The sequence below is a fragment of the Brachionichthys hirsutus genome, chromosome 12, assembly GCF_040956055.1.
Source record: "Brachionichthys hirsutus isolate HB-005 chromosome 12, CSIRO-AGI_Bhir_v1, whole genome shotgun sequence".
NCBI classification, from domain to species: domain Eukaryota; kingdom Metazoa; phylum Chordata; class Actinopteri; order Lophiiformes; family Brachionichthyidae; genus Brachionichthys; species Brachionichthys hirsutus.
Window position 1 is genome coordinate 10,840,596 of NC_090908.1, and position 18,442 is coordinate 10,859,037.

At 45.1% G+C, this 18,442-nt stretch overlaps 1 protein-coding gene across 1 annotated transcript in view; it reads right to left on the reverse strand.

The window, feature by feature from the left end:
- Positions 1–18,442, reverse strand: part of tns1b (tensin 1b) — an 84,719-nt gene that overhangs the window by 44,787 nt on the left and 21,490 nt on the right. The window contains exon 4 of the mRNA XM_068745929.1: positions 13,910–13,947. Coding sequence (XP_068602030.1) covers positions 13,910–13,947 — 38 coding nt within the window. The remainder of the gene's footprint in view (positions 1–13,909; positions 13,948–18,442) is intronic.

Consider the following 18,442-nt stretch of genomic DNA (forward strand, 5'->3'; position numbering starts at 1 on the left):
TTGAAGGATCCAGGCGCAGAGTTATCGCACCTGTTGACTTCTGAAAGCTCTACTACGCTTCTTTAGCCAATAAATTCATGTCATTCTGCTCTGTTGAGGTCTGCTTTGTGTTTCTCTTGAAGGGAGCAAATTCCACTTCGGCCTGAGAATAACACACACCGCCGCGTGGCCATCTTCAGCAAGTCTTAATGTTTGACTATGTGAGGTACAGAAAGTAGGGCTGGGTACCTTGAATGCCTTTCAATACATCTGAAATATAATGTCATTCTTCTTGCAGATGCCCTGCCACTTGGTTCCAGACCGTGGTCATTGTTTCCACATGATGTGTACCCCGTCTCTCGCCCATAGCAAGCTGCAATAGGCTCCAGCATGCACGTGAAAATGGATCTTTTAGATTTTTTAAATTCAATTATATTTTTAAATTAGCATGATGTTTTCCCTCATGCTACTTGATTTTCCAATTTGAGTTTCATAAAAACCAAAAGAGAAGATTTATCCACATGGAGGGTGCAGGTGAACACGTAGCAAAGGGCTAGCGCGATGGCGATGGTGAATCCCATTTATACCTCTACACAAAGCCTTTGTCCGTGCCCTGCTGTGCGTGGGGAGGTGCTCTGCCCAGAATGTCTGTTGATTCTATCGGAGTATTCTAATGAGTTTAATACAATAAAGAATAATTGTGCCGTTGCATTCCGCGCATACTTGTGTAAACAGCTATAAACAAGGACCCATTTCCTGCAGACAAAACTCTCATGGCAGACATCATCAGTGTGCAGGACAGCGTTCACATGCAGTCAGCTTCCTGCTGCACGCTGACGCTCTCCAGACGCAGTCGGGTTACGCAACTAATGAGCGTCTTGCAGTGCTGGGTTTGATAATGACCCTTGCTAATGTAATGACGGCTGAACAGTCTTAAATAACTGATGAAATTGATATGGGTAAACAAGCAGCGGTAAAATCTCTGTTTTTTGATTACGTCTATAAATCTAAAACTCCCGAAAGTACATTCCGGGATTTATCCTGAGCAGCGAGATGCGTGCTACGCCGGTTAGCATGTATCAGCGGCAGCCATGTGTGAAGGGTGTGCGCTGTTGCTGTAGGAAACACTGGGACTGGGACACACACACACACACGGTATCTCCGAGTGCTTTTATGTTTATCCTGCTCCTTGCATCTGGCACATCTCAGCAGAACTATTTGGTGCAAATTCAATTTGCGGAGCCATAACCGGTAACAGAACGCTGCTCTGCAGCCGGGAGGATGGCGGGTGCCAGAGCGCCAGTCGGTGTGGTCATACTGGGATAGGCGAGGGAACGACAGCGGAGTTGTGGTCCAAGAATGATTATTTTGATGCTGCACTTTTAGGAAAAACTGAGTTATGCTGGTGTTTAATATCACGGCCAATTCTATAAATAAATATTAATAATCAATGCCAAACTACAACTAAAATTCAATTTCATGTTTAAAGAGCACATAAATAAGAAGCTAAAACCAGAACGGTTGAAGACATTCTGTTCGTTCTGCTTGTCATGAAGGGACTGGACAGACTGTGTGTCCTTGACTGTTTCCTCCCTGCAGCCGGACCGCCTGTTCATTCCCAGCCCGTCTAAGCTGGACGGCGCTAAAGGTGTGGAGACGGGAGGAGGCCAGCCTTGGCTTCATTTGTTCCAAAGTTGCAGTGAGGGTCGCGCTTCCTTCCCAGGCTGCTTCAGCTAAGAGCCAGTTTTTACTAGGCTGCTAATTTACGCATTCGACATGGCTCGCAGCGTCTGGCACCGAGCCGAGCAGCGGAGGATGATGGGAGGAAGAGGGACGAAGATTAGGGTGTCGTAAAAAGAATCAAGGATGGGAGGGGATGTTAGCCATTTGGCGCCCAATGAGCGTTCTGGCTTGAGTTCCACTCTGAGCTGCCGGTCAGGAAGACAACCATTTAAAAGTGTTTTTCCTAATTCAACAAGTCTTTTCTTTGGAATGAGCTTGATCGCCGTCTTCCTCGGCATTGATTTTATATTTCATCTTTTTAAAGTAAAGTGCAAATGTCTCCGGGTGGTTTAGATTGTATTTGGTGTCTTGGGCTGAGTGAAAACTTATCTTGAAGTATCTCCCAATTTTTGGGGTTTTGTTTTGTTGTCTTTGCGACAATGTTAACATGAGATCATTTTTCCACATGACGTCATTGGACATCTGTTGAGTCGCAGCAGATGTTTGGAAGCGGGATGAGACAGAAACAGCAGAGACGTTTCACAGAAGAGTCGTAGCAGGTTTTCCGACATGGAAAACCAGAAAGAAACATTTGATGTGCACGCTGGAGAACATGGGATTCATCGGGGGTTTTTTTTGGTTTAACTGGTATTTGTTTCTGGTAACGCAACCAAACCAAAAATCAAACACAACCGTTCTCATATTCTGCATACCCCCCCCAAAAAAAACACCACATTTTTAACTTAAGAAATGCCTTTGGAGAGAAGAACTTTCTAAAATTTACAATCCCTTACACCCACACACATTGTTGATTCCAATGCCAGACTGACGAGTAGGTTTGGGTTTCACGTTTAATCCCGCCAACATTTTTCCCCTGTCTTTCTCATCATCTCTCCTTAATCCATATCTCGTCGCCTAAAGAGTTTTCCTCTGAGATATGGGTTCTATGAGCTTCTCTTTGCTCTTCCTTGATTTGACCACAGTTTTGATATTAATATGCATTTTGAAAGATGGCGTAATCTGGAACCTGCCAGTAGTGGGACATGGATTACGCCGCCAGCACAAACGTTATTACATGTAAATGTGAATATTACATCCAGGAAGGGAAAAACTACACGTCCATTAGGAGGCCGGAAACAAGCTGGGCATAAACATCAAAGGCATTCGTGAATAAGTCTTCCCGTTCTTTGGATGGAATATAGATAAATACACTATTGACATATTGTTTGGGCCAAAGATTCAGAATCTGGCAGTGAAGTTTCTTCTCTTTTGTCATCTAAGATCGGTTCCCCTTCCCGATCGATCAGCCAGGACGAGCAAACAGGGGAGATCTGCCTCCTATAAACTTCCTCAGAGACATTAACTCTTAATGAAGACAACGGAAAACCTCCCCGTCACCCTCGCGGTTGACTGCACATACATACCAATGCAGAAGATGACTTGTTAACTTGCACATTTGATTGACAGGTGGGGCGGGATAAGGCGTATGCGGCAATGAAAAGCCTCCGGCCTGTCCATTCCTACTCTTTGGCTTTGTTGCATTGTTCCAACTTGAACTTCCTCAATGAACCTCTCAGAGAAATCCCTGAGTTTGATCTCAAACATGAACAAAATTATGAAAAGAGTTTAAAGAGATTGAATGCAAAGGACGTGACGAAACACCATAGCAGGTTTGACGGGTTGCAGCGTCCCTCCTCCTCAGTTAATCCTGAACCACCGGCGAAACCCGTGCAATCGTGCCCGCCACGTCCTTAATGCTGACTGTACGATGCAGTCCAGGGTCCTTAGAGCATGGAGTCATTTAGCCATCATTAGTGTAATGTTCCTTTTTTTTGTCCTTTTTTAAAATGAGGCTGCCGGCTTAAGAGGTATTTGCAGAATGCTTTCCTGCTGGCACGAGTTGCCACTTCGCCCTGTCCTGTGCATCGTCCTCCCCAACACCAGCCACTTCTCATGTCCTCCAGCAATAAACTGTACAATTAGCTGCTGCATTGGTTGGTATGTTCTTAACTGGAGCCCCCCCCCCCCCCCGAGGAAGCAAACAGCAGCTTCTCATACGTTCCAATCGACCGGCTGTGAACTAAAACGCGTCTTTCTGCCTGTCGACCCACCCGTCTATCTGTCCATAAGTCGTATCCCAGGAGGCCAAAGCTGCGTCTGAATCGCAGCTACAGACACACACCGAGAACTGATTACATCAGCAGAGAAGCACGACAATGCATGCTGGCGGTTTGATGTTCATGGACTGCTGCCTTATCCCTAATCCCAGGAACACACACACACACTCCCTTCAACACACACTTTCCCCAACCTTCCGATGTGTCTGCAGCATGTGTGGGTGTCTGAGTGACTGAGATGGGGCATTTATCATGACTCGCCGGGAGGAGGCTGACCGGAGCGCTGTTTCCCTGTCATATGGTAATGAGGAAAAATGTTTCCTCTGAAATACTGTAAGGCATGGGCTCTCTGCCATCGGAGGGACTCCACTCCCACATAACTAGGAGTCATTATGGTTAATGGCGCTATGTTTGAGCAGGACAAGGCTGTGCGTGCTGCATAGGGTGGGACAAGGAATCCTTCACGCGAGCACGTCGGGGGGCACGTCTGACAAATCTGACGTTGCATTACAACCTGATAAATGTTTACCGCTGCAGAGGAAATCGTGCTTTCAGATGTGGCCCATTCGCTTGTTGGTTGTCGGTGTGATCGATTTTCATGAAACCTGGATGGCCCCCAACGTCTAACTTTCCTGAGATTCAAAACAAGAGTTTAAAACTTAGCCTGGCGGGTGGTAGGCTCGGTATTCTCAATTGTCTCATGACGACAACTGAGCTCATGTTGTGAAACTTCCCTTATATAGCAAAAGCAGTAATATTGTCACCACGTCTCTTTTCATTGTTCTGTTGTTTTTGCCTCCCTTTCTTTAAATAAAAGCGTCGTAACTTTACAATGGGGCCAGTAAACGTCTCGCGGCACAGTAGCACATGGGTGTCAGCGATTCACACAATCTGCTGGAGGGAAACCATGACCAACACCGTCTGAAGCAATTTGGGAATGACTCCAACGTTGACTATGATTGTCTGTGCAGACTGAAACCATCACCACATCCGGCGACTCATTGGGTAGATTTCTATAGATAAACTGTTTAATTCAATTAATGCAAATTAACGGGGGTAGCAATCGGCCTCTGTGCCGAGATGCATAGAGAGAATCAATGTCCTTTCTGTCCAGAACTACAATATGCCAGGGGTGTTCTATCCAATGGTCATTACATCTCCAACAGCGCCAATGAACTACAGAACCCAGATGCATTTGTTGCAGACCTATTGGGAGAACTACATTAAATGAACCCTGGCAGATTGTGTTTTGGTGCAGGCAGCTCAAGAACACCTAAAGAATCTAGACAACCAGAGAGAAGGGTTGCCAAGGTTTTCGGCATGTAAAGGCTACCTTGCATGTGTTTTTAGGAATATGGCATTATTTTCACACTATGCTCCTTTGTTTTTCTTCAAAATGTACAGCAAATTGGAGGCAGTCAAAGTACATACCAAAAATTCCCCTTCTGCTGTCAAGTTTTGTCACGCCTCGGGCAATCTTATTTAACCCCCCCTGCATGCAAAAACCTTTGCAAGGTTCTATTATGAGTACATGCTGCAGATACACAATCACCAAAATGAGTGGAAGAAGATTAGCAAGTTTATACAATTTCTTGTTTGCATAAAAAAAAAAGAGGTGTTTTTTGATAACGAGATGTCATTGGCTGGAACTTTCCTTTGAAATGTTAACTGGGTTCTGGCTGAGAAAGCACCAAGAAAAGATTCAGTATCTCGGGATGTGACCTGACAATGATACAGGCACTACGAATACCTTCATCAACATATGCTGCAATACTATTGGCAACACCGTGTTTTGTTTCATAGCTAGTAATATGCACATACTTCTGCCCTGTTCCTTTGGGGTTGTTGCAACAGCAGTTTGCAAAATGGGGCCTAAGATCCCCCCCCCCCAAGTTCTTGGATGGGGCTCTCGAGCCTCCTATATGAAAGGGGGAATTATATTCACTGCAGTTCCTTTCATAAGTACCAGAGCAACAGGATGAAGATCGATGGCACTGGTCGCGAGTCACTTACTGTTGGATTTCTTTTTTTTAAAGATAAAAAATAATACTACAAATCTTCTTGGATAGGGGTCAAAAGGTATATAAAGAGAGTTCACGAACTAGTTTGTGTCAGTTTAGGCATCCTTTATTTTGGAGAATCAATCAATCAAATTATTGTAAAACATAATATCGCAATACGAGACGAGAAGAGAAGAGAAGAGAAGTCTTAAAAACGGTGAGCTATGAGCCACCATCTGCAAAACACGACATATTAATGAGACCACACGCAAACACAAGCAGTGCTTTATGCACACATACACACATATATATTATATACTTAAAGTACTTACTGGCACACATTCCTCCCGCCCATACAGCTACAGCACATACTGGAAAAATATACACTCTAGAAATGTGGACATGTTTGCAATAAGTTCCCTCTGCAAATGAACACCCACTGAATAACTTCATATAATTAGACAGACCTACAGTCGTGTACCTTTCCTGTACGGTACCGACATCAGCATGCACATGGCAACACTCCAGGCTTCCAGAGCGAGTAAAGCGTAACCCTAATAAGAAACACAGGACAGGCAACACTTCCATACAGGAAGCAGCTCGACTCCCCTCCGACAAACCGGACTCCTTACCTGGAACACCGCGGTGGCCATCCTGTCTCGCTGTGCGCGGGTCTGTCCGGGCTTCAGTGCTGCATTGTCCCTTTCCCTTTTCCCTGCGCTCCGCCAGCTACAGCTAAATCCGTTCACTTTTTAAACCTTGGTGCAGCTCAGAGCCGGAGGAGTGTAAAAAAAAAAAAAGAAGTGAGAGAGAGACTTAAAGCAAGTGTGTCTGGCAAGTGTCTCTCCCTCCCTCCCTCACTCCTCCGCTAAGAAAAACGAGTGTACAAATGACTAAAGAGTGCAGCCCGAGGCGAGTCTTAACATCCCACGACTGGAAACGGCGCAGTGCAGCACTCGGCGCTGAATAAGCAAGCAAAGTGTGTCTATGAGCTTTAGCTCTTTCCCTCTCTTTCTCCTCCCTCTCCTTCAGGATGTTTTCGCCCTCCTCCCAAACACGAGCAGTAGGAAATATTTCAAACTGAATTTTCCCAGGGAGATCTGGGAAGAGATGGGATTGGAGCTGGCGGGAAGCAAATGGCACAGTTCTTTTCTTTCTCTTTCTTGCTCCTCTTTTGCGCACTCGCTCCTTCCTCGTGAGTTCGCTCTTCGTCGTCTCCTTGTTATCAGCTTCTCGAGTTACCGGTTAAATGTGAGTCTTTTCCCCCCTTCAACCCGCCTTTTCTGCGTTTCCCCTCACTTTCCCCTCTCGTTTTTCTAATACCGCACGCTCGCTCGGGAACTGCAGGAAGAGAGAGGGAGCCATGAATGAAGCCATTGACTTCATAGGCAACTCCAAACTCGAGCAGGAGCATGAAGATACAGTACATACATGGGGGGTACACCCCGAACGTGTCGCCAGCGCATCGTGGGGCCACACAGAGCAATTTACAGGAAGCTGTAGGACTTGAGAATGACGTCACATATAAGTTGTGCTCTTGTCCAACAATGCTTCAAACCGCAGGACGTGACACGGAATCAAGTCGGTGAAACTGTCAAAGCTACCGATCGCGATTACAATCATGGTAAAATAAGCATCGTGACATTTTCCAATTATGTTTCACAACGTCGCCAAGCTGCTATCCGGTAGCAGACAGCGGGACTTCACGCAAGAACGCTGGCCGCAGACTTGTAGAACATAATGACGCACTATGGAAAGACCAGGCCGCCATCTTTGATGGTTGGTAGAAGGTGATTACGTGAAAGGTAGCACCTGAAGCTGTGTTCAGCAGATGTCGGCTTAGGGAGCATTGTTTAATTCGCTGTTAATGACAAAGGGCCAGGAGGGGCCGCAGAGGAGACGTATGGTTTGGAGTAACAGGACAGCATATTAGGGTTAGAAGTCGACCTTTAATGTCGCGGCAGGGGCTGGTCTGAGTAGGCAATGAATGAATTTTCAGTGCTGGGTGCAAAACTGAAAGAAATAGAGCAAGAGATAAAAGCATATTCTGCTTTTTGGTAAACATAAAGAGGATCCAAATGAGAGGCGTGCAAGAAAGATGGCGCACACAATCCACAGAGGAATAGTTCTGATTAAAAATGACGGAAGAATGGGAAAGTAAAGGAAGGGATGGGGAAAAAAGAGAGAGCGCTGTCTGGGGAAGGTCCGGTTTCATGAATCTGACTCAGGCTCTCCAAGAAATGCCAGCCGAACAGATCACTGTCCCCCCAGCGCCCAGTGGAACATTTAAGCAGCACTCATAGGTCGTGCAAAAATGTGGACATTTCTCCTGGATGGTGACAACAGTCAGCAGTCGATGCGTGTGCGACATGCAGAAAATGGCACTTTTTATTAAAAAGATTATAGTAATACCTCTAAATACGGGTATTCCAAGAAACGAGCTAAAATTTGAGTATATTGGGTCCCACATGCGACGGAAAATGCCAAGATACCTCCGAATGCTATCGCAGGGTGGCAGCAGCTAGTGGCATCACGACCGCAGCTTCACGAGTTCAGCGTGTTCCCAAAGTGTGTGTGAGTGAATGGGTGAATGGGTGAATGTGAGGCTTAATGTAAAGAGCGTTGGGCACCGCGAAGGTGTAGAATGCGCTATATAAGTTGAGTCCATTTACCATTTACCATTTAGTGAAAAGAAAAAGCATATGTCGATGAAAACCAAGCACAAAATCAGAGAAAAAAACATGCAAACTCCTCACAGAAAGGCCACGAGTCTGATTCGAACCTGCGACCTTGCTGTGAGGCAACTGCGCTTACCACTGCGCCACCGTGCCGCCCAGCACAGCATCAGGAAGGTCATTTTATACACTGTTGCTAAGGCTTTAATGGGAAGGCTAAGGACGCTACACAGCAACAGCTCTCTAAAACAAAAGTTAAGCTTTAAAAGCAAGTTTTGTGGAAATGAAATCTACAAGCGTCCTTCTCTTATTCCTTCCGTCCATGTCTCCTGCTTGCACTTGGCCCATTGCTGACATTCTTTCCAGCGGCTCCTGATTACTCCATCATGTTAAAGACTTGGGCGTTCCTGTTTGTTTTCTCCACTGTATCTATGCACATGTCGCTACCATGCAGTTGCTAAATACACGACCACAAGCCGCCGCGCATTGTGTAATCCATTCAATCACACACTGCGACAGTGAAGAGCAGACAGCCTGGTGTTTTGGTTTACAGTAAACCTCTGCTACCCTTAATATGCAGCCAAATTTAGTAAGCTCATATTTAGGAAGAGAACAGCATCTTTTGTTTTTGAGGTCACGGCTGAAGCTCCATTTATCAATGTTGCCGTGTTAACGATGGATTAAATGTGTGCAACAAGCCCAAAGAGAGCGATCGTCTGACTCCTGGGAGTGTTTTTGGCGTAGCTCTGCCCAATGCTTTAGTTTTACAGTCTGCAGCTTTACTGTCATTAACCCCCAGGTGGCCAGAAACATGGCTGCAGCACCAAGTTGGCTCCATTCATTTAGACATTCGGTAAAACGCGAAGGCATTTGCAACGTGTTCTGCTTTCTGAAGCATAAGAAAACAAAACTAGCTCCATGGACTGCATTGTTTAATGAAAACTTCAAGTTAATCCAGAATCCAGGATATCTTGTGGATCATCACCAAACTTTGGTCATCCGTTTCTGGTAGCATTCCCAACATTTCATGTAAATGTCATAAATATCGATCCATAACTTTTTGAGTTACGTTGCTAACAGGCAGATGGCGGCAAATACATCACCTCATTGGTGGAGGTAAGAGGATACAGTCCTAAAATTGTCCTTTTCCAGGACTACATGAGCATCATGCTCAAAGTCAGACTCTCAGACTCTTTCTTGATGTAAATCTTAAAAATACAAATCTTGGTGAATCTAAAATCAGAAGAGACTTGGTGAGAGCTCTTGAATTGGAGATCGCATTAATTGATCGCAGGCTCCCATTGTTCCCAGACGCCTGCTGTGAAAAGGTCAGAGTAGTGAGTGTCTGTCTTGTGACTGCTAATTCCATTAGCTTCAGAGCTGCTAGCGCAGACTTTTTCATCCGACTATGAGGTGTTTATACATGAACATACAGAGCGTACTGTTGCTATGGCTACTTGTGTGTTTTCTTAAAAGGAGTTCCCACTCCCCACCACCGCTCCCCTTCCTTCTGCAACTCCCATTTTCACCAAGCCACATGTTCAATGGTTGACATTTATGCAACTGCACCTTGTTCTTTCTCTGAAATAGCAAACAAAAATAGCAACCAATACATTACCAAATATTTTATTAACTTATAATAGAGGGACATTTCTTTCTGCAGACAAAGACAAAATTTTATTTTTTCTCTTTCAAGTGATTCAGACATATTTATGTTTGACTGTGTTTCCCCCCGTGGCTTCACATTTTGGAAAATCTTGCCACACATTCTGACCCTACTCTCTGGTGTTTAGTGTTTATGTGGAAGTTACCTCTGTGATTATAGTCCCGTAAAAACACAGTAAACAAGTACGTAATAAGTAGAAACCAAACCGTCGGCATTAGTAAGAGTCTGAGGGAAGTACGTCTGACCAAGTCTGTCTGAGGAACAAACAGAAATTTAATTTTGTCTGAGGGGAGAAGCGTGGCCATTGAACAGAATGAATGTGCAATAGTTTGCACAACTCAGCTCTTCTCGCTGGAGTGCAACAGCGACAGAACTGCAAACCCGGCGCTCTGCAGCAGTGACTCGGCTTCCCATCAATGCCACTGATGTGATTCTGATATTCAGCAATGTGTGAAATCTAACATTGACACTGGGGTGGAGGATGAGGTTGATGAAGGTGCTGAAGACGAGGAAAAAAAGGCTCTGGGGGGGGGGGGGGGCTGTTGTGAAATTCCTATTTATACTGCATCATAGAAATTAGAGACAGGCTTAGGCTTAGAGACAGTGGCTCTGAGGAAAAGACAGGAGGCGGAGCTAGAAGTGGCAGAGATGCTGAGGTTCTCCTTGGGAGTGACCAGGTTGGATAGGATTAGAAATGAGAGAATAAGAGGGACAGTGAATGGTTTGGACATGTCCAGAGGAGAGACGGGGACTATATCGGTAGAAGGATGTTGAGGATGGAACTGCCAGGGAACAGGACTAGAGGTCGACCCAGGAGAAGATACATGGACGTAGTGAGGGAGTGGCTGGTGTTGGGGAGGACGATGAAGGGTGAAGTGGAGAAGGTTGGTTTGCTGTGGCGACCCCTGAAGGAACAAGCCGGACGAAAAATAATAGGAATATTTTGGTTCTCTGAGTTTATGATGGCGGAGTTTCTGCTTTCTGCTTGGGCTGTATCTGACCCAAGTCTTCCAAAGGAAGGTTGGATGGATCTAATTAAAGACTGACTCAATCTGCGTCTCACCTGGTGCCAGCCAAGTCCCATAAAGCCTCACATTTACAAGAGGAATGCCATCTGCAGACCTGATGTTCCCTCCCAAGAATCCACCTCACATGGATGCAGGTGTTTGGAGTCAAAGACTTTGGGACCAGAGATAGATGGTCTCCTTTATTCGAGCACATCAAGCGCTTTTAATCTCCAGACGATCACTCAGAAATGTAAAAAATGTTGGGGAGCGGTTGCCACCTGCATGGACGCACTGCCAGAAAGCCTGAGTGCTTAGAGAATTGTTGTATCATCTCCAGTATACTTAAAAAGAAAGTTTCATTACTCAATACATAGTCCTGAAAAGGGTCACAAATAGTTAAACTGAACTAACAGAGGCAAAGCGTGGCGGATCGTTGCCCCAACGTGATCTTCCCCCGGCATCCCAACGTGCGTGCGGAGAATTATAGGATCCGAGACAAATGAAAACAATCATTTCAGAGTGCGAGAATGAAAGCTGATGGGGTGATCGTGTTCGTGTTCTCCGGCTCCGCTTCCTCAGACCTCGCCCTCCTCATTAGCAGTGGAACATGGTCGCTTCCTTCTACAAACACACTTGACGGGCAATGAAGGTTCAGTGAAATCCAATCAGGGGGGGATTTCGGCTCTTCGACTTCTTCCCCACAGGAAGTGTCACTAAACCAGTAGAGCGTGGGGCTGGCGTTACCAGGTTTGAGCTTTATTTCATAAGTTCAAGCTTTGATCATAACATGATATTATAATTAAACCTCCACTTTGGCTTGCTAGGCCCCTTTTCTTAATATTTACTCTCAGTATTTGAGATAAATATGAGGTTACACGATCTGCACAATTCTCAGAAGCATATTCCAGTGGCGTTTTGACTGAGACTGTTTCCAACCCAGAAGTCCAGAAATATGAGCGATCGATGGAACCGTTTCAGAAAGCTGTTCTAAAAAAAAGCTTAGATTTTACATCCACTTGGAAATTGGGCTTCCATTTAATGTGATCAATGACTTCACGCATTTGATTTTCAGGGTCATGAAGTCATAAAATATGACATCAGATAAAGCCTAAATGCTAAAATTAGGCACAGACCTACTTAATAATAGATTGTGGCGAAGACGTGCCAGAAGTGTGCCAATACATCAAGAAATAAAGATATAAATCAGATCTAGTCTTTCGTGGCAGTCAATGAAACAAAAAAAATCAGGCGGCTGTGATGGCTGCTCTGGAATGATCCAGGCATCGGTGGACTTTGAGGCCTTGGATCATTGTCCCTTTGGAAAGTCCAAGCTTCAGCTTCATGCTTGGTGGAATCCCGTGTTTTACCCGTCTACGTGCTGGTGTTGATTTTGAAGGGACACGCTGTTAACTGTGGGTCGGCCTCAGATGCCGATCAATTTTGGAAACGTTGCCATGGGAACACAGAACTTGGAAATGGCAAGAGGAAAGTGTGAATCCTTCTCGCCAACACCGTCATGTATTTTTCACAGCCAGTTGTGAGCAAACAAGGAGGGGGGAGACGTGCACACGTGTTTGTTTGCAGGTGCCTGGTTAAATATAGGACACATATTAGTCTTGTCTGAAGACAGATTTATTAGTGTGTGACGAAAAAAGTTCCAGCTAAGCGTTCTTAACAAAAAGAATAAGTCATGTAAAACAACAATCTCTCAGGCCTGACTGGGTGCAGACAGAAAGCGATCAAGCTTTGACCCCCGTCCTGCCCAATCCCTTTTATTTATTTGGGGTAGCAAATTGCTTCACTGTCAACACTTTGACATTTCTTCGTTGAAATGTTTAGAAAGGGAAATGCTGCTGTGATTTCTGGACCCATGACCTCCTTGAATGTCAAATATTTTTGAAGAAATGCGAGACGCCCAGTGACGTAAAATGCGGAGGACAAAGGCCATGCTATGATTTAATGCGATGCAACTAATATCTTCAACAACAAAGAAATTAAAAAAAATAAAGCGTGTGCATCGACAATGTTTTGTCCCAGCGGACTTTAAAAGGGTGACGTTTCACTGCTGATTTGCTCGGAATAAAATAAGAAAGGTGCCAAAAGTTGTGCTTATGATTAATTTTGTCTCCCAACAGGCACGCGTCGCCGCTCTAAGCCCCGCCTCCGATTTGACATGGTCTGCCTGCTCTGCACCCCTGGCATTTCCGACTGGGCGAAGCTGGCAAACAGCACCTATTCCAGTAAAGGATACCAGATGAAGGGCGAGTGCTTGTGCACGCTATACGTGCTTGTTTACGCGTTCATTTGGGGTAAATCCTCTGTAAATGTCCCGTACCTTTACACACACACCTACACACAAGCCTTCCCTCTGTCCAGCAATCCTTGCAGAAACTTCTTTCCTCCCGTTTTCTTAAGCCTGCTGCTGGACTTTCCAAAACAAGATGAATCAAGCGATGGCTCCATCAGAGGTCTCTTATTTTTAGACATGGGGCCATCTCTAAGACACGAGTGTTTTCCAACATAAACATATCCTGGTACACCGAGGACTTGTTTAGACATTCTCCAGATTTCTTCTTTTTTTTTTTTTTTTGCCCAACATAAACTCCCCCCAAGCTCCACCTACAACAACATGCATGTATTTGCACACACTCCCACACACACACACGCCCAAGGATCATAAATTTAGATAAACTCTAAATGCATTTTTCAAAAATGTAAATAAAAATACAACTTTCACACTTACCTTGACTTCACATTTCTTGTGACAAGCTATTCGGCACACTAGAAGAAGAAAAAGAAAGAAAACAACAAAATTAAGATTCTTTAAAAAAACTTCCGAACATTGAGGAGGCGTCCTCATGCTGCGATTCGGCATCGTTCGTGGCACCGGGTCGTTGTCGAAGAGGTGTGAAACGGCAAGACGTTCCACTCAGGAGCCACAGGGTGCTGGTTCTGTGGTCCAAGTGAAAAATCATCTTCTGTTAGACAGTCCGGTTCCTGTTTAGCGGTAAATAAAGAGCTTTGCCTCACAGCTCGGCTGTCGCTCCAACACGAGGGGCCATTATTACGGCACCGCACCAAAACACTCATGAACAAAACACCAGATTAAAAAAATGGACCACAAGATGATCACATGAGTCGTTCACGGACATTCTCTGCTACATTAGCTGGGTCTGCTATCTGGTACTTCCCAGTGGGTTTGGGCTTATTGACAGCGGCTTCATGAGGAAATGATGCTGATCAAAGCAGTAAGGATGAACCAAATCAGTAAAGCCTTCCATAAAACCAAAAAATGAGCATGCTATAAAGTTCCGTGGTACTTGGGCGGGGGGGTAATGGGCCTGTCTGTGTGTTCTCCACTATGACAGGCTGACACTATTAACAGTCAAATAGTTTTGCGATCCACTGGTCGTATAAAAATATACTGTTTCCAGACTCTTTAAAGAAGACATGTTAGAGACATCCCGTTGCATCCATAGGAATTCATGGCAACACACAGTCAGACAGGATGCAATTCATTGTTCTACTATTGATATGCCCCCCCCCTCTCTGCTCTCCCACCGGGTCTACAAATCAGGGTCAACAGAGGAGAACACCTGGACCAGCGGCTCATAAATTGAGAGATCTCCTCGAAAGACGGAGAGCAAAAAAAAAAAAACTCCAAGCCCAGCGTGCAGAGGCGTAAGCTTTCCAAATAAAGGAGAAGGCCGTGCTTTCACTGGAACGTGCTTATACACCTTTTGAAATGAGTTAGTCTTCCTGTCTCAGACATTCAAAGCAAGTGGAATGTCTTTTGTTACGAGCTGTTAAGTCACTGATACGTATTTGGGAAGGGGGGGCAATCGTCACATAGCGCGCCGGTGGAGATCACGTCTGTTACGTTTCAGTTCCTTGAAGCACGCGCTCCCGTAATGGTTCTTACCTCCGAAGCCACGGTATGCGCTTCTTCGACACGTCGTTCTCTCGCATGGTTTTTTGAAATATATTTCACAAAACAGAAGGAGAGAGGCGGCGCAGTTTCCAACAGATTCATTCAGCAGTGCCAGAGATTGAAGGCTGGACCTGAGATCAGATCCTTCTTAGACAACAAGACTTCACACTGATGACTTTATTAGGTTTGCTAATTTCTTAGCAACACTTATCTCACCTCTCGTAGACGCGGGTTGGCTGTAGACCTTTTGGGAAAGAGGTTATTTATGGCTTTGGCCTTTAATTTTTATTGACTCCATTGCGCCCTAATGAGCCTTTAGTTTGGGTCAGAGTTAAAGGTCAAGTCTTGAGAGCAGCTCGAGGTCAACCAACCAACTGGAAGGAAGTGAATCTCGCCCTCAGATGTTACTTGTCATTCATTTACGTTGAGAAAACTGCGGTCATAAATTGACGATTAGGCGCGGATCTCGTCATTTATTGATGTCTTGCTGATATTTGGGACGCTGCAGAATGACGCTCACTCTCTTGTATGTGAACCAGGGAAACGCTTTTCAAGCCAGATATGCAATTACCTTACGGTGCAGTTTCCTTTCTATTTCGGCACACGTAGGACTATACTCGTACTATGGGGGGGGTAACAACTGAAAGCCGGTTTGGCTTCTTAATTAGAGACGTTCAAATGCGGTTGGCACCATAAAGTACTACCGGAATATACAATTATAAAACTGCTTCCCAGGGTAGAACTGAATGGAGTACGGCCCACGTACTGCACCACAGGGCAAACGATGGACTCCACGCATTGTCTGAAGCTAACGCTAGCTGAGCTGTCAAGTAGCATAATCAATACTGTACGGGTGCTCTTATTGACTTTGTTGTTTAACATTTACACCATAACCGGGTAAAAATGATGATGTCCTACTAACAGACTGGACGGCACAAGTCACATGGAATGTTCTCATGCATGTGAAATTCAAAGATGGCTGTTTGCTTGATAAGAATGTGCATGTCCAGCGGCGTTCCCAAGCACGTGAGTCTCCAGTAAACAACACTCCCGGGCCGCATGGGAAGAAGCTGGACTTCCATATTGGGTGTGAAGCCGCTGAGGCCGGAGAGCTTTACCTTGTTAGGAAGTTGGAACATTGAGAGAATAAACAGAGCAAAAATGTTCGCGCTGAAGCGATGGAAGGAAGGAAGGAAGGAAGGAAGTGGGGAGGGAAAGCAGAGCGACGATGAGGAGAGAGGAAGGTGATGAGAGCAAATGAGATGCCAGAAGCTGCTGGAGAGGAGGCGTTTATATTGTGGGGCGGCAGCAACTGCTCAGATGAATCACAAGATCGGTCAGCAGGGATGGGAGTTGGTCAAAATGCGGAGATAATGAGGAACGTGGAGCAACAGTTGCTATCTGTCTGTGGCGTGCTTTACATGGTAGAGAAGGAAGGGGAAGATGTGGGGGCTCTGAGGCTGGGTGATTTCATCCCCCCCCCCCCCCCCCGGTCCCTTAGAATGAGCGTATGCTCCCACAGGGCTGGGCTGGACCCCTTACAACACAATCAGATGTTAGGGCTGGACAATTTCCTCTTCCCCTCCGCTAACTCTCACTCTCTCCATCGTTTCCCTTTTTTTCCTTCTCTGACAAACACGCGACACCAACACGTGCACGCGGTCTGGCGGCCTTCACGGTTTCACTCCTGCGTTGAGACAAGCCGCTAATAAACGTCTTGAAACCGAAATCCAAACGGCCGCATTACCAGAGTTTACCACTAGATGTCTCACTTACCAGCCGGCGGGAACATATTTGCGATGCTAATGTTAGCAGTCGTGGATATGGACATGCAATAAGAAGACTCACAGAGTCTCGTCCTGTCGTTTGAAGGCACTGCAGGTTCACTTCCTTTAAAGGAGGTTTTTAGCGGTACTTACATTGGAGTGACTGTAAACAGCTGATTAGCAGACATGAACGGGCCTGTTTTACGTGTCTACGTACTCTGTTGTGTAGTAGTATTAACATTTGTAATTGTTGCCACTCAACAGTCTCCATCATGTGACTCATACAGCGGTGTTGATATTCAGCCCACACATCTCATCCTGTTGAAATCCCTGCCAGCGTTGGGTTTCTCTGGGTAAAGCCCCACCTTTATCCAGCTGCTAAAGCTTTCCCAATGTGCGACATTCCTGAAAACAGTGCACGATTAATCGTGAGCGGGATCCCATGTCAGTTTTGGTTATTCATTTGGTTCGGCCTGACAAAACACGACTCCTTGTTGTTTACTTCTCTGTCTGTTTTTGTGTCTGTGGGTTTTAGTCTGATTTTGCTTGATTAAACAGATGTTTCCCTTGGTTCAAGCTGCACCCCCCCCCCTCCCAAAAATTCCACACAACGTGATGTTCAAATACAACAGGAAGCCTGGCAAGTTGGAACAAAACAACGTGCACAAGTTTAGTTTTCGAGATTTGTGCTGAAAGTATAAACAGGAGGTCAGCAGTACAGTAAGTTGTTCCATGAGTAATAAGTGACTCTGCTGCCTCCTAGTGGATGTAAGTAGAAGCTACAGGTGACTCGTAACTCTTGACGTAAACTTAAACATGTCCAGTTTTTACTCTTCCTGATTTACCTTGACCTGGATGACTAAGAATCTACACAGATATATTTCTACCATGAATTAAATATTTTGTCCTTTTATTCTAAGTCGTTAAATTGTATATATTCTCATAAATTAAAAAAGCCATCCTCTTAACTAAGCTTAACTGATTGTTTATATAATTTTTTTTTGCATGTATTAATTAATTTATCCCAAAAGTATTATCTAAAGGCACCTGAAAATCATAAAAAAATGATCAGGGACTTCCTGATGAAGACTTGATGTCATGAAGGAATAAAAAGAGAGCTGTGACGTGTAATGTGTTTTCAAAGTTTGTCTGATTTATACAGAACGGTTTCAGAGTTATGATCTGTAATCAGAATCAGGAGCTCCGCTCCTTCTTAATGGACTTTCTCAGTTGTAATGTCTCGCCTCTTCCAACAGGTGTCGCTCTTTACTGCATTAACAGCACGAGGGCTGTTTGCTTCTGGTTCGAGAGTTCACCGCGAATCCCATTTCTCTCTCTCTCTCTCTCTCTTTATAGTTTCATTTGAGCTCATAAAACGAGTGAAATCTTCACGTGCACATTCAGCTCAGACACAAAGTCATGCACCGGAAGATGCGACCTGAGAGATCCCAGGCACAAATGTGTCCTCCTGAGGTCCCTCTGACTGAGCCCCATTGAGCCTCCGTCTCCTGTGGAAAGTCTTTGTCTGCTCCGGTTAGTCGATTATGATAATGATATTAGCCTGGGAGACACTCATAAA